Below are 27185 nucleotides of genomic sequence, written 5' to 3'. Positions count from 1 at the left end.
GATTAGTTGGGGTTAGACATTAACACCGTTCAATGCCGACTCAATGGTGAAGACTCTGGGTTCGAATCCCGCGAGCGGGATCGTGAATGAGCACTTCTGAGAAGTCCCACGATAGGACGAAACGGCCATCCAGTGCGTTCGGGTTTTCAATGGTGGTCTAGCTTGAAATGATTCATGAATTCAACTATTAAAATTACTGTAATATCCACAAAACCTCTCTCTGATTAAAAACTTAGAATCTCACAGACAATAAAATTACTAGACTTATTATTTTAACTTAAGTATTGCATATTAAAATCTGAAAAGACATGCTAGAACACATTTTTTCCCAATAGTTTTCATAGCTCGGCAAAAAGATCATATAATCAAAGATAAACACGAAAAAAATTATTATTACTATTACATATTATACTCAATATATTTCTAAACAGTAACTAGGTATCTTATAAACTATTTTGCCTTAATTTCTCTATTCCTAAGCCATAAATAAGAAGTCGTTTATGATTGGTTTAATATTTAAGGGAAGAAAGATCGTGGGAGAAACAAATCTAGTCCAAATTTATTGACCCAACTAATCGAAGTTGTTATACACACACGTATCTACGACACATACTTACATGTTATTACTGTTATTGTTGTTGTCGTTACAATTCAGGAAATTTATTTTACTACCACGATCATTGTAAATTAGATATAAACATTTATTTTACATGTACGTAGTTTTTTGTTTTGTCTTGTGAATGCATGTAGTTTAAACTTGTGTTTTAAGTGGATTTTCTAAAACAATTAAATGATAAAAAGAAATTCAATGGTTTATTGAAACTATTTCTGATCAAACTATTTATTCTTGTACAGACACTTTTTTTACAAAAAAAATTTACTCAGTTAAAGGAATTATGCATATCATCAGACCAGATATAACATATCACAAGTTTTCTCTGTACAATAACATTTGAATAAATTCAGAAAAACAAAAGTATATTTTAATGTTTATTATAAATATCATCTATTTAGTCGTTTTTCAAATAAATTTTAATCAATTTTTAATATGGAACAACCAAAATTCTTAACTGGATGGACACCAGTTGTTAGAACATTTGTCAATAGTAATAGAGCTGTTAAAGCATTATGGGCTCTTTTTGCAACATGTATGGTGATAGCATTAGTTAGCTCTGTTAGTGTAGTCATACATAAATATTTAACTTATGTAACAGTTGTTCGATTAGATCAAAGAGGTCCAAAAGATGGTGTTCCTCCTCCAGCAGTAACTATATGCTTAAATGAACATCAAACCAAATATCTTCATTCAGAGTATTATAAAACAGATTCTAAATTGAATATTGTACAAGGAGCAACTAAATCTTGTCATCTTAAATCTGGAATCATATGGGATTCTAGGGTTGATGCCATTTCAAAATTCTATAACTATACAAAACATTTCCAAGTAACATTTCGTACTGAACCACCTGGATGCTATTCACTTAATGTTATGGAACAAGTTCCATGGCCTCCTGATTCAATTTGTACTACATTTCAATTGGTACAAGTTGGACTACTAAATACAACATTCTGGAAAATAGTAAGTTCTATTTCTGTTTTTAAAAATCATTGACACATTTGATGCTTATTTCTTGTTATTTCTTCTATAATGATATACTTATTTTCATGTTAGTGAATCAAAAAAGATTATAAGCTCAGTAGACATTTTTCAGTAATCGAATAAGTAATACTTTCCATATTGACCATTACAACAGAATTAAAGCAGTTGAAGATTATCAATCTCTAGTAGAGCCCCAAAAAAGTAGAAGTAGGACATTTATAAATTCATACACAATAACCTCTTAGGATATGTATATATCTAATAAGACCAAATTAACTGTTATTTAACTAATATCAAACTGTTTTTGTAATTCAAAGCATAACGCATGGGAATAAGAAGATAGTGTTTTAGCATGTCGTATTACCTTGAAAAACAATGATCATTTAATTACAAATTAAATATGTATAATGCGAATTCTCAAAGGATTATTCTAGATTCATTTGTTGTAAATCGACAAGTGATGTTTTTTCTTTGTCAGAACTCGACAATTTTCCCTCAGAATATATTTGATTCTTACTTGTACTCTATTGTAAACTAGGATTAATTTTATTGTTACTGACTACAAGTAGGATCAAACCAAGATATATGATATAAAGCTTCTGGTCTTATTCATTAATAATGGAAGAAATAGGGGTAAAGTAATTATAAGCAACAATAGAAAAATTACTAATATAAAGTTTCATTTGATAAATTTGTGATTTTGTGAATAATCTAGCTCAATGCTTTCATAGATAATTCAAGTTTGTAATGTAAGCAAGCTTTTAAGTGAACAGTCTTCTCAAATCACCTTTGTTGATAAAAGTCATACACCAAGATTAATGCAGAAAGTTGTTGTTTTAAACTGGTTGTATTGACCTCATTTCATTAGTAAGCTGATATTGACATAAACTGTCCGAATCTTTTAAAATAGAATTTTCTTTTATAAGTATGACGAATCTTCATAATTCTTGATATGTTTGCATTTTTATTAGAATAGAGTTTTGTGGAGATTGTTAAATTTTTATAGCTTAAATTACGAACTGATCTTAACTAGACCACCATTAAAGATCTGGGAGCAATGGATAATTTCATTATTCTAATATGGTGTTCTTCGTCAGTCCTGAGTTTTGATTTTCTGTGGTGAGTTCGTGGATATGGATTGTTAAAGAGCCCACATTAAGAAGGAATAAGTGTCTAGTGCTTTCCAGTTTAAACTGATGACCTAACTCAGCACAGTTCATGATTTAAACTACAGAAGTTTAATATTTTTGAAAAATTACAACAAGATTTGTTTGTTTGCATAATACAAAATTGCGCTTTTTTTCCAAAAAATAATTCATAACTTTTCAATATTATTGAGTTTTTTTTACAACAAACAATTTACTCTTAGTTACTTCTTTATAGTACTGTTTGTAGTTAGTCATACTGATGTTCTGAAGTTCTATGATTTTGTTTTATATATCAGAGTTTTCATAAGTTCATTACACTAAAACGTGTCATTTTATTAAATCAACCATTTGATTATTATTTAGTTTCCATAGATTTAGGAATAGAAATGTAGACAATTTTGGGATATAAGTTCATTCTTCTAACGATCTATTTAACTAAGTTTTACAAAATGATTTAATAATCCTGTAGAGCTGGAAAACCTACAAATCGGCAATAACAATGTATGTTTTATTCAATAATCACTAAATTAATATCAAAAATATCAAAATAATTCCGAAAGATTTTATTAATTAAAAAGAAAGAAGAGTAGCTGATGCGTTTTATATTATTCTAAGTCCTTCTCTCATCATAAGAAAAGGTCTCACTATTCATTCATTTTGAACTGTTTATACAAATAACGACATTCAACTTTTTTCATTTCTCATACATTTTACATACACATACACACATGAAGTTCAACTCTTCTTCATATCGTGCATTTTTCATACTCACAATGGTATACACAGATACACAGTGTTGTGAAAATCAATTCTCATCAGTATCCATAGTTATGAATAAAAATTTATGTTAAAATAATTAACATATTGAAATTTTACTGAGATATACCAAGAAACCCAAATTCCTTAGCCGTAATTTTTAAAGAATTATTTATCTTGAAGTTGAGGCTATACCTTTGGAAGACATTCGGATTTATAACTATAGAACCTAATGAAAAATAACTGAAACAAACATTCTTTGTTCATATAACTCTATCGTGAGTAATGGCTATCCTAAATGTTTCTGGAAGGCACTAGGGCGAAATAATATTGATACAAATGCTAAAACTATCGAAACGTCATTCACTTAATCGTATCGATGCTATTAAATTTCGACCAGTTGAACTAGAATGCAACATATCTCTCAGTGGTCACTTGTTATATAAACTGTCGTTATGTGAACGTAGACGATGTTAGGATTGTGTTTTTACTGTCATTGAAAGGGACTCACACAGAGCTACACTTCAACACTTGGTAACATTGAAACACGTAAATATATGTAATAAGTTTCCTTAAAATCCCGAAAAATATGTCTTCAATCACTCTTCTATCACACTTTCGTCAACCTAAATCCAGGCCTTGTCAGTGGGTTCTAAATTCTAGAATAGCACCTAAAACTAATGGACTTCATACGCCAATACAATTTGAATATCTAGTTAATCAAACTCATCTCTTTTCAACATCTCCACAAGAATTTAAGCATTTTAAATCCACAGTGCTTGATTACTGTCATCGGATATGTTAACACACACAATTTAGTCATAATAACTTATTAACTAAAAATCATATGGAAAGAAATAAGGAATTAATCCTAAGTAAACCTGACAAATGAGCTTGTGTGGTACTCCTGGGTCGTCAACATTAATTGATCAATAAGCTGTAAATTCTAGAGGCTGATACTAAATTTTCCAAACTTAAAGGAGAAATGGATAAAACATCACAAATTGAAAAATAGCTTACTAATGTTTGCAAGAAAACTGAAAAAATAGGATAGTAACCCTAAAATTACATGATCATAAGCGTTCAATGGGTTCAATCATCTCACGCTTATATGAATTACCGAAACTACATAAACCTATTTTCTATATATCTAATTCACCCTACCACCAAATCACCTAATGACTGGCTGATAAATTAGAAGCACTTAGAAGACAAGAATCTAAATATTCTTTTCATGATACTTTTCAATTTATTGTTAGGATTATGAAGGCTTATAATTCAGGGAAATTCATGTTCCCAATTGATGTTATTTCGCCAGTGTACCTTTAAGTGAAACTGTATGCTACATGTGTGATTGTATTGATTCTAACAACATAAATGTAGACTTTACGAATAACCACTTGAACGAACTATTGCTGAGTTGTACCCCTAGTTTCCGTTTCCGTTTTATCAACGAAATATACAGACAAAGAGATGGGATCCTAATAGAATCCGCTTAAGACTCATTCCTAGAGGACTGTTTCATGTCTAAGCTGAAAAACGACTGACTAAGTTCGACCACCAGTCGATTTTGTTTATTCAAAATAAATATGGACGACATGTTTGTCATTCGCGAGTAGAATATTGAATTAGTTTACAGTTTACATTCGTTCAATGCATGTCATCCTTCCATAGATTTCACTTTAGAAAATAATGGTCATTCAGCCGTTTTTATTGGTGTGCATCTGACGAGGAGGAGTGATAGATCACCCAAAAGATCCATTTACAAAAACGGAAATAGAACGGTCAATTGGCCGATTTCTCTATCCGTTTTCCACTAAGCAGAAAGAGAACGCTTCATAGAGAAGAACATTAAACGAAGCTGAAATTATTAACATGGTGATTCTGTCTCAAATAAATATTTCTACGTGAATCTGGATTTCAAAGGTGACCTAACTTCTGATGTAATTAAAAATTGGTTAACCGCAACAATTACAATAACATTCTATGCAGCAAAGCTGGGACTAATGCTCACTAGTAAAAACTCGTCTTCTGTATCAATAAAGGATAAACTCACGCAAGTGATCACCTCTGTGAGTATGTATCAGCTCATCTGCTCTTATAAAGCAAGGTACATAGGCCATGGTCAGAGCTTGCTTTCAACTCAGATACGAGAACATGTCCCAGTGTGATTCTATAAAAGTCAGAGGAAAACAGTCAGAATTAACGTTCTTGAAAATTTAGACGATTTCAGTAACTTTACTAAAGGCTGCTTCCTCTATCATTTTATCTTTCTTCTGATGATTGAATGAATTATGAAGACCTCCACATCTGGTCAGAAGCAGGGAATTCAATGGACAGCTTGCATGCAACTACAAAATTTGAACTTCACAGATGAACTACATCTTCTATCCCATATACAACAACAAATATAGATGAAGACAGTCAGTGAAGCGGCACACTCTACATCACTAGGTTTCAACAAATACAAGAGAGAAATCGAGATCCTGAAATATAACATAGTGAGCACCATTCCAATCACACGTGATGGAGAATCTCTGAAACAGGTGGAAACTTTCACATTCCTGGTCAACATCATCGGCAAACACGAGGGATCTAATGCAGATGTAAAAGCGAGGGTCGGAGAGTCAAGTGCAGTGATCCTACAGTTGAAGAAAATATGTGATTCAAAGCAACCGTCAAACAATATCAAAATGAGAACATTCAATACGAACGTCAAGACAGCTCTACTGTATGGATCTGAAACGTGCAGAACTACCACAACCATCATCAAAAGTGTACAAGTATTTGTAAACAATTGTCTATGCAAGATGCTCAATTTCAGTTGACTGGCTACTATCAGCAACAATCTACCATGAGAGAGAACAAATCAGGTTCCATCTGAGGAGGAAATTTAGGAAAGACACTGGAAGTGGATAGGACACACATTGAGGGAATCAATGAACTGCATCACTAGACAAGCGCTAACGTGCAATCTTGAAGGGAAACAGAGAAGATGAATGCCAAACACACACTACGTGAGGAATCGGAGGTAGATATGGAAAGAATGACAAGCACTTGGAAACAACTGGAGACAACTGCCCAGGAAAGTGTTGGATGGAGAATCCTGTTGGGCAGTCTATGCTACTCCACAAGGGTTAACAGGCATAGTAAGTAATAATTCCACTGATCCACTGGTTGATTTTAAGGTTACTTATACAGTTCGTTCAAATTTGCTTAGATTGTTTTGTATTTAACTATTTAAAATACCATAATTATTGAAGTATATTCGAATCCTAATAATGTGTCATAATAACAGTAAAACTCCAACTCAGTACCCATCATTTGAATCTGTAGATTATTAGGTGATAGTCTAACTTATGATGGCTATCTTTTATTCAAAGTATGCTACATATTACTTGGCTGTATTAAAATATAAATTGCTGGTATATTGAACATTTAAACTGATGACTACGACTTTATTAAGATTGTATTGAATTTTGGCTAACAACGGGATTCAGAATATTCCTTTTGTTTAACTAATAATCTTAAGGTAGTTTTTTTAGGATTATAATCAATTTCAAATCCTTTAGAAAGATTATTATCAATATATTTCTTCGAATCATTTAATACTTTCTAATCTGTTCATTTTATTAAATACCATTTATCATCATACTTAACCGTTTGGACAAACTGTCAAGATTGAAGTGATCATTGATATTTCAGTATCTTATCAGTTGCTTTATTGTATATATATATATATATATATATATATATATATATATATATAAGTATGAAAAATATTGTATCAGAATTTTATCTTTATTGATGTTTCAGTTGATTCAATAATCTATTTGATCTAAGTATCAATGTATGATGAAAGGATATTTTCCTTTAGTTAACTTTAATATAAGAATAGTGTGATATATCGTAAGTGTATAGAATTTATCAAAAATATATGTAACTAATGAAATGTGTTTTTTAGATAACTAAAATAAATAACCTATTGTGTCATTGAATAAAAATAAAGAGTATTTAGAGGAGAAAATTCTTTCATCCTTCTATTCTTCTCTACCTCCCTGCCCCATTGGTTACCAAGCATACTTATTTGATATTTGGAGTCTCGAGTCAATTTATGATGCAATCTTTCTACAGAAATCTATTAACTATACAACTATAAATATGAATGTACAACTTAAGTAAATGATTACGTCTAAGAGATATATTGTCTCTTATTGAAAATAAATGAACCATTTTCACATAATTAAGAGTTCAACTGATCAGTTTATTTCTATAAGCTAAATGATATGTATGACAGAATTTTCTAAAACATTTTCATTTCATTTCACTTACTTAGCTGTGAACTGTAGAACCTCTTCACAGAGTTTTATTTCACGGTTTACTTAACATGTAAAGAAATTTCCAATCAAACAATACCGTTTATATGTAATCCTTAGATTTTATTGTATTACTCGTGGTTTCTATCTTATATGTATTTCACTAAAGTTATCATCATGTTTATGGAATGGAACAAGATGTATTATTAGGATTCTCGCAAATGTTTAGAAAACATGTTAGAAATAAAATTCATCGCCCTATTGAAAAATTTTATTAAAACTGTTGTTCATCAGCTAATTAAATATTTATTCATGTTAAACTTCAAATTATCACTATTTGGTTGTAACCAGTGGTTTTAGCTGGTTTGACATATATCATCTAAAAATTTCATACACATAGTTCCCTTTATAATTTTGAAAGGAGCAAGAACAAAGATTCTATCAGAATAGTATGAATTCATGTTCTCTTTAGTTGCTTACAACCTGTGGTATTTAAAAATCACGATTACATAGTGGGTTTAAATTACTTACATGAGAGGGTTTGGTCGCAAGCTATATTGAAGACATATTAGCATAGTATAGCAAGGGTGTAAATAAATTTAATAGACTGAATATTGTAAATATATATCTCATGTGAAAGAACATTCTACAACATCGATTGTGACAACAGTTCAAACGACCATAAACAAGTGATTGCATAATGAGCAAACGTTTATAAGAATAAAATGAGTAGAGCTCTGTTAATGAAACAAAATTGCTAATCTGGAAGATAGTTGAAATAAAAACCCAATGATATAATAAATGCAAGAAAGCATTTTAAAATGTTTAAGATTCTGTGCAGGAATATTTGTCGCCAAGGCAAGGAAAGATTAATAACCATCTTCTTTTGAACACATAAGTCAGGTTTTTGATGCCTGAAAGAAACGGCTTCAGCAAACTTCAGAAGACTGAAGTTTGGCTGCTTATTAATCACCTCGAAAGATTGTAAGGCACCGACCTGATGTCCTGTATCAAGGATATGTTTGGTAATTGCACTGTTTTGCAGTCTTTTTTCTCTTGTTCTGAGACTTTTGGAACATGTTCAAAAATCTAAGATATGCCCTCCTTTCTGTTTCGCCAATGTGGCTGCTTTGACAGGTACACGCAAACTTATAATTACAGTTGGCGGTAACATAAAAGGGGGACTTGTCAACCTTTGATTTTTATACAGAACTAGTTTGACTGCCGGATAAATTATTTGTTTTTATTAAAAATTCACCAATTGGACGTATTATATACAGTCACTGAAAATTCTCTCACCTTTACGCATACATACAATTGTTATCTTAACACAATTTTAGTTACGCGACACAGATGTCTCATACGCACTATGTCAAATTCTTATTTTCAACATTGTTAACGTGACTGAATGATTTGTTAAGTATACAGTTAACCAGAGAAGCATGTACCTACTTATATTCAATAATTCTAATATTTGATTATCTTTCCTTAAAAACGCTTGAACCATAGTGAAGAGCGGAACGTTAGATTAAATTAAAATTCAATCACCGAGATTTTACAAATATATTTTTCTTTCATAATGTACTATGTAGTTGGTTTGAATGGGATAATAGTGTAATTTATCTCTCAAAATAATTCATATAAATCAGTAAACATACTTTTGATGAACTATTACATATGACTAACTTATGGAGATTTTTATTTGACTCAGTAAATGCTTTAAAGAGAACAGATAATACAACATAGTTTGATCGATCCCAATGACTCTTGAATCTTATCGTTAGTCGTCATGTGTTCTGTTAACATAGTACAGGTATTCAGATAAAGCACACTTCTTTATCGATAATATCAATACTTCTGATCAAGCCCAACCATTATTTTACGATTTCAGATTTTAAAATGACACTGAATATTGTGTATGCTGTAGAATGAAAATGAATCAGAAAACAGGCCTATACATAGAAAATAGCTAAAGGGTATGTTTATGATCGTAGCACATAACATTTTAAAACTCTATATTGTAAAGTAACTGATGAAACAATTTCGATGTGGATAAGAAAATCAGGACTGTTCATTTAGATAAACAAAACTCGTAATCATGTAAATCTTAGGTTCAAATCATTGTCAAGTAAATTACTTTTCACGGATAATACAATTTTTTAAAATTACAGTTTTACTGATCACATTCAGATAAATGATTTCCATCTATTAAAAAGCAACAGTCTTGGACATAATTCAAATATTAGATCACTTCAAAATTTGTCTCATCTATATATTTTTTTTGTATAGATCATTCATTTACTGAGAATAGTTCTGATTTGTTTGAATCAAGATAATAGTTTAATGTTACTGGTTGAATAAACATTCATTCGTCAATCTTTATCATGAAATGTATCAAGTTTATAAAGATTTAAACAGAATTTTTCCTTTTTATTGAATGTCAGTAATTTATATCTATCCATGAAGATTCTGTTGTTATCTTCATCATTCATTCAGTAGATATCACTGAATAATTAAATTTTATGAATAAAATTTAGTTTAACGAAATATATTTTAAAAGAGACACGAATTAATTAACTTCAATCATACCCATTTGATCAATAGAAGAGAAATAAAGTAAAGAAAGTATGTAATCAGGACTAAGAAATAAGTGTAAATGTTTGTCATTATAATAGAACAATAAGAAAAAGAAAAAAAACTGATCGATTATTACAATTCTGTTAGTAATAATTTAATATAATGTGACAATTTGTTATGACGGGGTGAATGGTCAATATTTGATTGATTTATTCATTATGATTTTTATTCAAAATTAATTTTGTTTAATTCACTTTGATGATCACTCAATATGGCATTTGTTATGTTTACCCCTATGACATTTTATTCTGTATAATATACAATATTCATGTATGAAGTATTTTTCAGATGTGTGATTAATTCTGATTATTAATCAAAAATGAGAGTACAAACCAATATATAAATGGTTGTATTTTCGACTAGACTGGTCGGTATCTCTCGTGTTTCTGGATACTTGCGGAATATACTTCTCCGTTCCAAACTTCGAGTTCTCTCTCCCTCTCTAGTTAGCAGGGTCGGGACTCATTAGAAGGGCTAGCTTATTGGTCTTTGGTTACAGAGTCTTTGTTCCGTTTGCAGACTAGGTGAACTTGTAATCGCTTAAAACAGCATAATTTGATGTAAGAAGTAGTGTAACTGAGATGATCACGTCTCAAATCATTTTAACATAAAAAAGTTCATTAACACTCATGATAATATCGATGAAATAAATTAAATAATGACGAAGAGGATTTATGACTGTTTATGCTACTGAATTAAATAGTCTCCCATAGTCATCACATAAAACATAGTTGTGAATCAGCATTTTCTTTACAAAACTTATGCTTAATATTGACGATTAACAATTGACTTTGTTAATTTAACCAAATTATGCCATTTGTTTGTTATTCTTTAGAAATTTCAACAAGCAAATTATTTGCATAAATATCTTTTACATTTTTTGTGAAAAATTCAAAAGAATGTAATTCTTACAAATTAGTTTCATCTAACACAGTTGACGTTTAGTGACTACACAGTTCCTATACGTTGAATACTACGAGTTTCATGATTTTACTGTTAATTGATTCCTATTGAATAAGCTGGTGGAATACTATAGACAATCGCCTGGTATTATAGAATCAGAGGATGGACAGGAAGGCTAGATACTTATTGCAAACTATTACAATGTATTTATAGATGTACAGACAACCTTAGACCATCCATTTGGATCTTGCGGTGTTCTTGAATTTGAACTATCTTCTCGACTGACCTCCAAGTGTTCTGCCTACATCGGACTTTTGATATATTGATCCTTTTCTCTGTGTCTGACAACTGTGACAGTCTTGAGGCTGCGTTCCACTACATACTACTCCCAAGCAATCTTGTGAGTAGTGTTCGCCACAGTGTTACCAAAAATACAGTTATCTAAGCTTTTCACATAACTGAATCCCTTGACGTGCCTGGCAGATTTTTTGGTTAAAACATAGTATTTGACAGCTCATCTATAAAATATCGAAAGTATAGAACGATCAGCTAATAAAACTGAACTCATGGTGTTATAGTAAGTAAAGATGGATGCGTGAAACACTGAATACTTATCGAGAAAATTCTTATATAACTTCTTATGTTGGTTGTGGATATTCTATCCCAGTCCCTAGTTCTATTTAAAGTCTATTGAAAAACACATCCTATCTACTAATAGAAATAACCTCACTTATCTGTTTCACATACACATATGAAATTGCACATCGAAGGGTGAAATCCATAAATTTGGAAGCTAGCTGGTTGATGGCTACAGTCAGATAGTTTCATTAGCACTTATAGCCAAACTATTGAATCAGTTCACATCTAACAATCAGTTAATTTACAGATTTTATTCGTTTATATGATGCCATTAAATATTAAACATTTTCTATCTAATTTGATGTTGAAGGACACTATTTGTTATTTTATGTCATTTTTCACAATATTTAACTAATATTAGTGATTATATATGCCCCTTACCTCAACCGTTATGTTCAAGTTTCTACATGAAGCATCTTAACTCCCATCAGTGATCTTTTAAGGGGCTGATCAAAAGTAAAATGTTCGCTAATTCTTTGTTGGATAGCCAAAGTGAATTAAAAAGGCGAAAAGTTTGATTAAAGATTATTTCTGCTGTAAAAAAGTACTGATAACGTCATGTGCTTATTAAGGGGACAATAGTTCATTAAACGTAGTGAACTCTAGTTTCATCATAAACTTATTTAATGTTATAGATATCAAATGTGAATCTTTTTATTAGACCACGATCAAACTGACCGACACAAATAATACATATATCTTCATTATTTGATTTATTATCAACATCAAATAGTTATACATTAAAAGTATTTTGTTAACTTAGAATCTACAGTTCATATTTATAACAATGATGAGATTTGATGCTGATTAACTATGTACTGACATGTTATTTCAAAGTGAATTCATATAAATTAAGTTTAGAACATAGGACAACTTATGTACAGTTATTCATTTGATTAGATACATGTCAATTGATTATATTATACAACTGAAAAGTCAACTTATCTCAAAAAACCATAACAAGATTACATTTATTGGATTTTGCTTCCGTTACTCTAAATAAATAAAATAAAAATCAATAAATGACATAAGAAACAGTGTTATTTATTTAGCTGAGAAGTCATCTATGCTTTCTTATTTGATAGATTAAGTTTATTTGGTACCCAACTTGTAACAGAACATCTAGTGTATATTTAATACTTCATACCTAATCTTGATAAATTTCTAACAGGTTGATTAAAAGATTTTCACAGGTTGAAATCATGAGTCAGTTGAAGCTAGACCACCATTGAAAACCTGGAAGCACTGGACGGCCGTTTCGTCCTAGTATGGGACTCCTCAGCAGTGCGCATCCACGAACCGCCCTGCGGGATTCGAACCCAGGACCTACTGGCTTCGCGCGCGAGCACTTAACCATTAGACCACTGAGCCGAAGCCAGTAGGTCCTGGGTTCGAATCCCGCAGGGGGCGGGTTCGTGGATGCGCACTGCTGAGGAGTCCCATACTAGGACGAAACGGCCGTCCAGTGCTTCCAGGTTTTCAATGGTGGTCTAGCTTCAACTGACTCATGATTTCAACCTGTGAAATTTACTAAAATCTCCACAAAACTCATTCTGATAAAAGATTTTCATCTTAATGAAAATTGTTTTTCAGAACAATCGTAAAGCATCATTAGCTAAAGTTTCGGTCGTCAATTCAGATTTAAAATTTATAGGACACTAATGAAGTAGGAAATTATTTAGTTTATTATTTACATCAATGATTACTTGAGTATTTTGTATTTGTCTCATTAAAAGAATAATTAAGTAGATGAAATCAACGTCATTTCTGCTGTTACTATTTCACTTAAATTATTGCTTACATCATCAATAAGTCTAAATTTATAAATCGATACTTATGACACTTTTCAATACTGATGTATACAAAACACTTGACTATACTATAATCATAACAATACTTAGAATAATCAGTATGGGGTTGCGGAGGTTATTAAATTTTCTTTATTGAAATCATGAATCGATTGATGTTAGGCCACCATTGAAAACCTGGAAGCGGGATTGTTGATGCGCAGAGCTGAGGAGTCCCATAATAGGACAAAAGGACTGTCCTGGTTTTCAATGGCGGTCTGACACCAATCGATTCATGACCTCAGTATAAAAATGCTTATAATACTGATCATGTCAACAACTTTATATTTTGATAGCTAAGTTTGATGTTATTTATTATTTGGTTATCGTCTTTACTAACCAATCAAGCGAAAATTTTAAAAAATAATTGATTTCTTTCCTAGTTAAAGTGCCATTTTAGTAAGACAAAATGACCATTTCTATTTATGAATTACCAGAATTCATTATCCATCCATTGATTTGATAAGGGTTATTGTTTTTGTCTACAGTGTCACAAGGTTGGTATTTCCAAGAAGGAGTTTTAATTTATGTAAACATAAACTTCAGTTTTAATGGGCTGATATTTATTATGGTATTTAAAGTTTAGGGGAAAAAAGTTTATTTTTTATAAGATTTTAGTCTAAGATGTATAACTTATCAATTTATGACGTTAAGAATATAAATAATAACTGAGACTGTTTATCTGATTTCCGTGTCACTCAAATTACCATTTCTACAACACAGACGTTACCGGCTTCATTCCTGACATGCTTTAGATTCATTGTCACTATTAATTATATTATTATATGTTGGTCAAGACAATCTCCAAACAGTGTAATTGATTAATTATAATTCAACTTGTGATATTTTTTTAACTTATTGCTTTTTAACTAATGAAAGAGAGATGCATGTAAGTTGAACGTTTTACGCTTGTATATCCTATTTTAGTCAAAACTTCTGTTTCAAAACTAATTTGTTTTATTTTAAGTAGATAGTTATTGACTAATTTCACTTTGATCACAGCTCTTAAATATTTAGTTGTATTTACATTGTTTTCTTTGAACTCATGATTTTGTTTGCTTCTTCGTTTCTGAACGATGGTTCAGACGGTTGTTCACCGAAGGGTTTAATGATAAAAAAGTATCATTTTCTTATACTACGAAAAGTTGTTGTCGTTTATAATTAATTTCATCAGTGTTATTAATTGGTGTCTGAGAAATTTGACAATATTCAGTCTTGGTTTTGTTTCTTATTACTAAGATTTCTTAAACGGCAGTTCAGATGTCATGAAAGTTTGATTGAAATATATCAATGACGTTATACATACGTTTTCTAAAGGATGGTTCTAATTTAAATTATTCAGACAACAGTTATACTGTAATTTCAGACCAAATTAACTCTTGGAACTTGTCGTCATTTATTCTACTTATTTAATAAATATTTAATAAAATGTATATAGAAATATCTGATTATGTAATTATAATGTGTTCACTGGCAACTGGCTTCCATATTGATTTTTGGAAACTGTTGTGAAAATCCACTACTTGTGGAGTTATCTAGATGTAGAATCAAACAGTAACTCAGTGATAACGTTGAATAAAAATTCCGAAATGTGTGAATTCGAGACTGTAAGCCGTTGGAATCCATCTTTAAGTACCATAATAGCATTGTGCACACCACAAGTTTCAGAGATATCACTTTGTGCAGAAGGGAAAATCCCCTACAATTGAAAGACTACATGGTGATTTGCCAGATGAACTTCTTCATAATATAAATGGTAAGTCGTGTTCATATGATTGTCATTTGAAACATCTATGTACAACTTCCAAAATAGTTGTAAATTTATTCATTCAATACAATGTTATTAACTTCATGACCTTAAAACCATTCAGTAATAAAAAATTAAACCTTTGTTTGATATTTTCGTATGTAATATGAATGTTCCCATAAAATACCTTTTAGTTGATGGAGATAATTTGCAACTTAGGCAATATGTTCTTTGTGCTAGGTTATTTTAACTAAATGCTTTTTATTACAAACTTCTTATTGTTAATCTAATGTACGACACCAGCTCCCACTTCATATGACTTTAAATGAAATAAGTGCTATTCATTTTCTACAGAACCACAATAAAAACTAAATTATCTGGCTTACGGACAATAATAACTCAACAACTAGTATACGGAAGTAATTTTCTATCTAAGTGGAATTCCATATAGATCTTGCGACTTTGAAATGAGAAAAACAGCTCTTTCATAAATTATACTCATGCTTAGTATTGAAAAATACCTTACACTACAATTAGATCTAAAACAAACTATCAATCGTGTGATATGGTTCAGAGTTGATCCCAATAGCGTAGCTCTATACACTCTCTGTCTTCCCTTAAACTATAAGATTACAATTATTTTATATCTTCCTTTCTACCAACTTATTCTTTCTTCCTGTACTATATTCCCATATGCAATCATTCTTTCATATATTACCACTATTGCATTAACTACTTCTATGAATTCGGTATTGTTCTAATGAGATATTGACAACTTGGACCGATTCGTATATGTGCCTGATCCTATATTGTAGCTAACTGACTAACTGATTAGAACATGTAATCAGTTTAAACCATACAATTACTGACTTCTTATTTATCATTACATAGAAACCCTTTTTTTGTTTTAAATGGATGGCATTAGACAGAAAAAAAAAGAAAATTTTGAACTTATAAAGTTATAGTTTTATTATTCTATTAACTGGTTTGTGCGTTGTTGTTTGTTTGTTTGTTTATTTTTTCCTTATAAAACATGCAACTTAATATGTATTAGATTCATCCAATAAGAATAAGGGTATAAAGAAAGTATTTCAACTCGTTGATCTGCCAATATAAATTAAATCTGATAAAATTAAATAAATTCAATATTAAAATTTAAACAAAAATAATTGATCATTAAATCAATGAATCAGTGAATGAATGACATTACTATTTTCCTTCATTATTTTAATCGGTGAAATGAGTAGAAAATGATTATATAACTATATCTAAACTTAATTGAATAGAAAAATGTAACCGTATACTTAATGTATAAATAAATAAATAAATTTATTGTTTACATTAAATCCTTTTATAAATTAAAGTTACCCAAGAAAAGTGTTTTCGTTGTTGTTGTTTTTGTTGTTTATTTGCTTATTTCTATAGGCATATTCATTAAATTGGACTATACGAAACGAAGAAATAGTTGATTATATATTATTAATTAAACAGAAAAGAAAAGATCATTCATTTGCTAACTTGAAGTTTTCCCAAGTGAATAAGATTTTAATGTATAGACACTAAATTAGATTTGAATAAATCAATTCTTTCATCATACGATGGAATAAAATACTAAACAGTGATGGTGTATGATTTGTATTTGAAGTTTATTTTATAAAATGAATCATAATAATTACAGAACTTATTCTGATTTAAAGGTATAATCAGGTTGGAAGAGAAAGTAATATTGTGTGTAAGAGACAGATATTTTTAAGTTTTTAATTGAGATCATGAACCGATTGATGTTAGACCACCTTTGGAAACCTGAAAGCACTGGACGGCCGCTTCGCCCGATTGTGGGACTCCTCAGCAGTGCGCATCCACGATCCCGCTCGCGGGATTCGAACCCAGGGCCTTCAGTCTCGCGCGCGAACGCTCAACCTACTGGACCACTGAGCCGGCGTCCAATGGTGACAGTGTCTAACATCAACCAATCCACGAAACTGCGCGACTAACTTCCATTGTACCGAGGTAGATACCTGTTTCTACCCGACATGGATTAGCTCAACTGGTCACCGCTTCTCACTAGAACTTCGAGAATTCCCTCACGAAGCTAGTCACTAGTGAGCACATGTTAATTACTAGTATACAGGTTGTGGAGATTATTAAGTTTTTGATCTTATGATCTCAATCCAGCGGGATTCGAACCAAGGGCCTTTGATCTTGCGCGCGAACGCTTAACCTACTAGACCACTGAGCTTCCAGGTTTCCAAAGGTGGTCTAACACCAATTGGTTCATGATCTCAATCAAAAACTGAATAATCTAGACAACCCCTATACTAGTAATATATTTTTAAATTGTCTAAGATGGTATAGTTCAAAATTTATTTTAGGATTACATTTGTCGGATAGATTGCAACAACATAAGGCACCAGTTGAAAGCTATCAATTCTTTGTCAGAGGAATAAGCTATCCTGTTGATGTATGACTAGTGTATTTAAGGTCATTATCAGTACCTGTACACAGTGTTTGTAATAATTTTTATTAGAAAAAAGAAAAGAAACAGAGAGTATACAACAAAATTAGCATAAATTACTGTGATAGGTTTTGTGTCATACAAGTGGTAAATTGTTTTATGATCAACTGATTGGGATAGATATTATTAAAATTAGTTCACTTTCAACACTACAGAATATTCCTAATTATAAAAGTCATCAAATCGGAAATACTCTACATTATACGTTTTCAACGTTTTCGACATGAAGAGTAGTTCAATTAGCTATCTAGATAAGTAGATTAGCGATATTGTTTTACAACTCAAATCACTGATTTCGATCAGCAATAAATATCAGATTATCGAATTGCTGTTCATTCGCAAAAATTAATTTAATTTAGTTGGTTTCCATTGACCGGTGTTTTATTAACTTTAATTTGAATTATGTATCTCGTTATGATATTCTATTAGGAAGAGATTGATTATTTTTATTGTGAATATCATTACTCATATCAGTTGAAATTAGTTTAATTGGGTATAAACTATTTAAATTTAGTCAAAGGAACAACAAAGGTCGATATTGTAAATCTTAACTGTCTGTCAAGGAAGTACTCTACTAAGAGGTATGCACTAGAGTAGAATAACTCAACAGTAACTTCAAATTAAGATATAATAGAAGAAAATATATTGGGGCTATTAGAAAATAATGTTAAGAATTTAATTCGGTAGTTGAAAGCTGCTGAGAGTCGCTTGGAAAACGTTCATTTATGTTATCAACCAGTTTTAATAAATGAGATTAGTTCTGAATAAATAATATTGCTCAGGATCTTCAATGATGATGTTTAATCATCAGTATAGAGTTGCGGAGATCAATGAGTTTTAATTAAAATCAATGTTAGGTCATCATTGAAAGCCTAAAAGCACTGAACATTAATCCGTTGAATGTCAGTTCAGCGATCTACAGATTAAGCATTTGGGCGTAAGACTGATGGTCCTGTGTTTAAAGCCTGTGTGTGGACTTCGTGGGTGCGTACTTCTGAGAAGCCTCATACTAGAAACAAATGATCATCCAGTGCTTCCAGGATTTAAATGGTTGTCTAACATTGTTCGATGTTTAGTCAGTTATAATCACCTCAATGCCATCTGACGTTAAGTTATTCGTTGCAATTCAGTTACCACTAGAGAGTAGGTATTACAATAAAATTCGATACTAATACATGACAAAGTAGTCTTAGTTTGACCATCTACTGCCACGAGTTTTTATGGCTCAAATGATGAATAAATATATCTTAGTCCATAACTTTTAAATGTCGACATATTAATGGCACTTAGTTTTCTTCCTAATATGTAATTTTTTGTAGGAGTTTGTACAATTAATAAGATGTTATTTTTGTCATATTCAGCTGTCAGTTTAGTTGGAATCACATCATCTTTCAAAACTGTCAAAGTATTTATTTAACATTTAATTATGATGGAGATAACTCTTTGAAATATTTTTTACGAATCATTCATATAATGTATTAAACAATACTGTACTCCTTTCCAATAAATCTGGATAACTGAATTGTTTACATAAATTAGTTTAAGTTAAAAGTTAATAGAAACAATAACGGGGAGGATTTGCATGCATATAGCATACAGTTGTCTTTGAACCTAGTACACAACAATAGCATCATTCACTGTCCCATCAGTCTTGGCAGATCAGACAACCCGAAAGTTACGAGAACACCATCAGGGCATACGACAGGCTAGGTAACACAAGTTAAAAGTTACTGAAACTAAAACTCTGAAAGAGTTAGTAATTCTATTAGTAGTATTGATGTTTCTATTTCATGCAATATGAATTACGGTTAACGAAGAGTTTAAATTTAAAATGATTGCCAACTCAGAAAGTGATAGACAGAAACAAGCAATTCATGATAATATTAATCATTTTAAAAATATTTCAATAACATACAATAAAATGAATAAACGTCGATCGTGTATATGAAGATGAATTCATCAATGAAGTTTACATTTTGATCATAGTATTTAAGTTAGATATGAAAATTGAGAACTGAAATTATTTACTGATTATTGCGAACTTAAATATTAGCATTACTTACATAACTTACTATAAATGAGTGATCTATAGAAAGTATTTTGCTTAAACTGTTAAAATGTTCAAACTAGTAGTTGTAATGTAGAGTTTATATTGTACTGAAAGTGTAGTATGAAATAAGGTCATTATTCATAATAATAATAATAATAATAATAATAATAATAATAATAATAACATTGAAAGCTCATCCATAATCAAATACCATTTTGGTAACCAAAACAATTCTCTTTCTGTATATGGGACACTTGTTTAATAAAATGACAGATTTCTGTAAATGGACAGATAAAGGAATACAGTATTCAGGAACGAATAGTAAACTTTGAAATTACAATCATAGAAATGTCACTTTATAATAATAATAATAAAACTGAAATTTAATTTAGGCCTAATAAGAGTTTATAAACATAATGTGGAATTTTTCATTAAACAAGATCATTGTTTCGTGAAAAACCTTGAAAGACATCGTGTTTACGTCTTAACTACATCAAAGTTTAATCTTCTTAAATGATTTCATCTACGAACAGCTTGTTTTGTAGTCTCGAAATAGAAAACCACATAAACCAAGGAAAAACGGTTGAAAGATCAGTTTCTGAACAAATTAGACAATGATAAGAATGTTTTGTTGAGAAGTCATAAACAAGAATGAAATATAAATTCACTTGGTATTGTTTACTTGAATTTTTCCGTTGGTGTTTAGGACTGCAATTGATTAATCTCTTATTGGCATATGTGCATACTGTACGTATTGCCTCGATATTGTCTTAATTCACAATTATTATGAGCAAAGATGAATAGTGGCTAGCAGCAGAATCCAGGACGCGTTTCGTCCTGATTCAAGTAAACAATACCAAGTGAATTTAAGCTTCACTCCAATGCACAAGCAAGTGGCTATCATGACTCAGTGGATAAGTGGATATAAAGCGATGGAGTTTGAAGCGAACGGTACTGGTTCTGAGTCCCAGAGTGAACATCAACTGTGACATTCAGGCACATCCAGCTGACAAGTCCCAAATAGGACGAAACGCTCATACTGTATTCCATTGCTAGCCACTATCCATCTTTGCTTATAAGAATGAAACATATGTCTAGTTAAATTCGATGTACGATGTGAACAATCTTCAACTTTGGTACAATAAACAAATTGGTACTATGTATATGAACAGTTTTGACTATACTTTAGAAGGAATATTCCGTGATATTAACTTACTGATTGAAGACTAAATTCATTTCACACATAAATCCAGTAAGAAATATAATCAAGTCTGTTCATTTTGTTGTCGAAATAAAACAATCAATCAAGGTATTTTATTATTACACTCGTCTACAGTAAAATGCAAATGATTTTTGGTAGAATTTCGACCATGAAATAATTAGTTAAACCGAAATACACGTCTAGTAATGACAAAGCCTCACTATTCAACAAGATTCTCTCATGTAATGAAGTTGAAGTTTCTTTATTAATAATAATCTCAGTAAATTATTTCTTATTGACCTTATTTCGAATAGTATAAATTATAAGCTATTAACTTTTCTTTGACAAGTTATTAGGTTTTAATAGTTGTTTACTGTGATTCGATACGAAGTGAACACACATCATGAATACAATCTCCACATGACAGGAGTTAACAGCAGTTAATTCTGCCAATTCATTTTATTAATCATTCAGAAAATAACAAATCCTATAGATATAGAAACCAACTATGATTTATAAACATTTGAAAGTCCATCAAGTATGGTTTTCAACTTAAAAACAAAGGTTATTAATTGGAAAATAAAGTGCAGTTTTAAAAAGTAACATTGAATTTTGTAATAACCATTAGGTCACATAACTTTATCATAGTTTTACAAAAGCATCCAAATGTTATGAAAATAATCATTTCATAGTATAAGTATCCAAAATTACCAACTGTTTGTGATAAGAAAATAAATGAAATAGAGATATTGTAAATACAACATAATTAAAAACCAAGCAAATGGTTGATTAATATGTTTTCAAGAGAGAAAAAAATTGTAACATATAATTAACAACTCCAAGTAAATAAAATATTTTGATTTAGTAAAAGTTATTCAGTTCACATCAAAGAAACAGTTCTTCAGTTATCGTACTAAACGGAAAAGTCTATCGGATTTCATTGAATCTCAATCGTCTCCAAAATCCTCTACTGAAAATTATCATTTTCTCATTAATGAGCAGTTTTGAGAAGAAATTTTGGGAGTCCCAATGAAAAGCCGTGATCAATCGAGTTAAATCGTTTCAGCTGTTAGGCAGTTATTTACCTAACACAATCGAATATGGTAACACAATGCCATGGACTAATTGAGTTAGACATTAACACCATCCAATACTGGATCAGTGTTCTAGGGGTTAAGTGTTTTCGCGTGAGATCGAATGTCCTAGATGGGTCCGATTTCTATTCGTTGGGTTGTGAATGAGCACTGATGAGTAGTCCCATTCTAGAATGAAACGGCCGTCCATTGACTCCAGGTTTTGAATGTCTGTCTAACTTATATTGGCTCATGACTTCAATGAAATGATATAACATATATAGTAGTTAGATTTACCGATTTATCATTCATATTTGTACTACTTCCGTTTTCAATACATCATGCGCAGACAATATAAGATTGAAGCCATTTGTTATTTATTATTATCTCTTAGAGGTGGATAAAAATCACATGAATTTCTCTGTAAGAAAATTTCTGTGTGTAGAAGCTATAATTAATGGATAAGAGTTCAAAAAAGATTTCCTGTAGTCTAACTATTTTATGTCACAAGTTATTCATTAAGTATATACTACTTAAACTATCAAATAAATACACAACTACTGATGTTTTTTAAAAACGTTTGTTTAGTCTTAAACATATGGAATTCTCAATTTTCGCTTTAGTTTTTTTAAAAGTGTAAATAAGTTCACTACAGATATGAAAAGAAGAAAATCACTACAAGTATGGTTGAAAGGTAACTAAATTAAATTTCTTGGAAGACGATAAAAAGTTGGCTAATAAAGTGGCAATTATCCAATCGAGGGGTAAATGGTTTAAACTCTAAAGATCTTGATTATAATGTAGTACCAACAATAATAATTGTTAGTATTATTAATCATAATAACAGTATTGTGACGAGTTTGTGGAATTATAGTTATTATAACAATCGTTTTTGCTCATTTACATGAATGGGATGTTAATTTGCCTTAGATGAATATTGACACTAATTTCCCTCTCAGTGTCTATTCTACAAGATATTAACATAACTTAGATCAAGAACACGTGACTAGCGTCACTAGAACGTATGTATATTTCCATACCAAAAACTGACAACAATCATAATTAGGGTAAGAGAATATATAGCTCATTTAGCATCTGTCAGACTATCTACTAGTCTATGTACTAGTGTTAACAATAGTACTGAGATACAAGTAAACACAATTGACAAGTCTCAAATGAAATGAAACGTAAACACTGGATTTCATTGCTAGTCATAAATAAAATTATCCAGAAATAAATCAATATATGTTATAAGTTCATTTTATTTTTTTCTTGAATTTTAGTTTCACACGGATGTCAGGTTAACTGAAGTGAATCAAACATTACTCGGTCGACCATTAATCATTACACATGAAACAAACAGTTTCCCGTTTGATAATTACGGTCGTTATTTATATGAATACATGAATCCTGGGTCATTATTAAATGTATTCTATAGCAAGAGCATAACTAAACGATTAAATACTCGTCGAAATCCATGTACTTCAAAGCCAATTAATTTATTAGGTAACAGTTTCGATTATGATCAAGTAAGTTGATCTATCATAAATAAAAGTTGATCATGTTCTACATTTTTCCAACATTAATGTTAAATTTTGTTAAAATTACAAACATTTACAATTTTTAAGACACCATAATGGTTTATACAAATGGTGTACGAATAATATTGTGTGGTAATTCCCAATGATGATAGTTTCATATGAGAACTGTAAGCGAACATAATGTTTCTTAAATTAGAAAATCTATCCAGACGTTTAGGCATTTTTATTATAAATTTGAAACTTTTATCGAATCAGTGTAGTAGTTAAATATCCGGGAATTTAAGATCAACAGCTGAATGGTAGTAGTAGGTGAACGAATGAACGAGACTGAAATTTCATCTCTCTTGAGATGAACATATACATTGTCCCCTCACTCAATTTGTTTATTGGTTAAAATATCTCTGAAAAATTAGTTCAGAAAGCAATCTTTTTTCTTTCGTCGAAATATGTACTGAAATTACTATTCGATATAATTTCAAGTACATAATGAAGAAGGAATAAGAATTCTTTTATAAGTTGTGTCAAATAATAAAAACCCATAGTCTTTTATTTGTTCTTAATGCGACTGGACAGAATAAAGATGTTTATTTATTAGTTGTTTGTTGGGTAGTTGGCATGGTTATGTTTGACACGCTCATAGGAGATTGCAATGAAATATGCACGTCGATTATTCGAGGCCCAAAGGACTTATATGGTCATATCACAGTGACTATTATCTACAATGAAACCCGAGATTCAGCGATTTTATTGTCATTATGTGTCATCTTTCATTCCATCTCAGTTTGACTTTATGGTGGATAATGTTAATAATGTTACAGTATTGATCTAGATTCTGAAGTTTCATCAAATAAATACTTGAAAATGAGAAATCGCTTGCAGAACTATTTATTCGCACATAAACTCATCAGACGAATGGTGTCATATTGCCATATAAGTGATTACTTTCATAAGGCTTAGCTTAAGTTTAAACATGAGGAATCGATTGAGGATTTAGTCATACGTGCAATGCATGTCAAGCTTATCTACAAAGCTAAATATCTCATTTATTTTTGAGAAGAAAAATACTTATAAATTTCATTGGCTGTTCTAAATCAAGGAAATTCTCAAAGACCATTAACTACTATGGTTTTAGAGTCAGCTATTTCAATAGAATAGAACGATTAACGTCAATAAACTTAATCCAAATAGTCTTAAAATTCTTTTCTGAGCAAATACAGATTTTTCAGAAAAATTGCATTAAAGATAGTTCCTATTTCAATTTTTAGATAAAGCAAATAACTTTTAACATTTTTTAAACCCTTTTTTATAATGATTTTTTCCCATTTTGTTCAGTTGCTATCCAATCGATGCTTTATGTATATAACTTCTCATATGAAATTAAATTTACTTCCGTATATTTCTAATTCATTAAGCTGATTTATCATAGAGCAGAGAAAAACGTTTTTAGTGGTAGAATCACAGAGTTGATAATTTTTTATTATGGGATTTTGAGTATGGATTGTAATTTGGTTTATCTAAGTGTAAAACACGATGGACTAGGTTGGTTAAGACACGTGATAAGTTGTAACCATGGCGATTCTGGTTAACAAACGTTTTAGTTCGAAGAAGCGGGCAACTAAACTATGAAATGGTATCTATCGTCAGATCAGTACCTTGTAAACTGAGACGCGTTGACGGGTGCAAACTTCTGATTGATGTGATCGAAATAGTTATAATGTACATTTGAATATTTTCGATGACATAGTCATATCTTCCTATGCTGTGTATACTGTTAAAGATTCACAAAAATCTCTATCTAGAGAAATTTAGTATACATACCTTTATTTTGTTTAACGCTTATAAATCCACATTTTATCCTATTCACAATAGTAATGAAATCAATATAATAAGCTTTGAGATAAGTGAAATGATGTCCTGAGCATACCATCTGTATCTCCCTCTTTTCTAAACTTCCAGTACTGAGAGATTATTGAATAATTGTATTTATGCATCAATCCAACTAAGATCTATATTTATTTTTTTGTAAAATAAGATAACACTTCGGTCTTGTCAAATTTATTGTTAAGGTGTTTTGTTTATTTTTAATTTGAACATACAACTTACAGTCTCTTTCTACTTATGTTATGTAATAATTTTTGATCGATTGGTACAACACTCTAAAAGATAGGAAATCATCACATATAGTGCTTAGAATATTCATCCTGTATAGTAAATTTATTCCACTTTGCACTGGCTTAATTTTTATATCACACACTAAATAATCACTAATTAAATAAATCAAAGTCAAAAATTAACATTCGCCAGTTAAAGTGCGAAATATATATCTCGCTATTCTGTTTTTTTTTAATTGAAACATTTGTGATCTCGATTTACTGTTTTTTATAATTTTGTTTAATCATTTATCGATATTCTTTAGATCACATGTCAGTGGCATACGGTTTGTGCACGATACAACAAAGAATGTAATTGTACATGCCCTTTGGAATTACTTCGTCTTCGATTGGATCGTGAAATCAAAAGTAGAGCTTCGAATAAGTCATTCTTTTTGAACACTGATCATAACCGTCAACAATATCGATCTAAAAATTATTGTCCACCTAATTGTCAACTTGACTATCGTATAGCCTTTGTGAATAACTCTATATGTCCATTGGCATGTCGTACAGTAACTTATAAAAAGTTAAATGAAGTTCTAGATAATATTACAGATCGTTCAGTTGTACAATTAGAATTAATTCAAGCTGAAGGTTTAACTGAACTGACTGAGGAAGCGTTGTATTCTTTGCCTAAATTATTTAGTGAAATAGGTGGATTAAGTTCATTCTGTTTTGGATTTAGCTGTATTCTGTTTTTCGAATTATTGGAATTAGCCTTTTGGTTAAGATGTACTTATCGTTCACAATTTCTTGAACGTGTAACAAAGATGTTAGGACAACACATGGAAATTATTGAAGAACCTAATGACAAGACTTTCAAAAATCTTCAAAATACAACTAATAAACTATCATTTACAGAAAATGTTTGGCAAGTAAAAGATAAACGATGTAATAAACTACATAACAAAAACACTAGCTCACAGGTGCAAAAACAAAGAAAAGATGAGTCATTTCGTCCAGTTACTTCAGTATCAAAATGGACTTCACATGACAAACTAAAAGGAAAATCATATAAATGTTCATTAATATGTATACCAACCCGGTTGAAACCTCGCA

General features: G+C 30.6%; 1 protein-coding gene across 1 annotated transcript; it reads left to right on the top strand.

Moving 5' to 3' along the window:
* Nucleotides 1-399: 399 nt before the first annotated feature.
* On the top strand, nucleotides 400-26662 carry MS3_00003842 (uncharacterized protein; the record flags this gene model as incomplete). Its single annotated transcript, XM_051211702.1, has 3 exons — nucleotides 400-1579; nucleotides 23716-23961; nucleotides 26390-26662. Coding segments are annotated over exons 1-3 (1050 nt in total), but the record flags the coding sequence as incomplete, so codon positions are not given.
* Between the last annotated feature and the right edge of the window lie 523 nt (nucleotides 26663-27185).

Source organism: Schistosoma haematobium, chromosome ZW (genome assembly GCF_000699445.3).
Source record: "Schistosoma haematobium chromosome ZW, whole genome shotgun sequence".
Classification (NCBI taxonomy): domain Eukaryota; kingdom Metazoa; phylum Platyhelminthes; class Trematoda; order Strigeidida; family Schistosomatidae; genus Schistosoma; species Schistosoma haematobium.
Note: the sequence above shows the minus strand (reverse complement) of the source record. Positions and strands in the feature narration are given on the sequence as shown.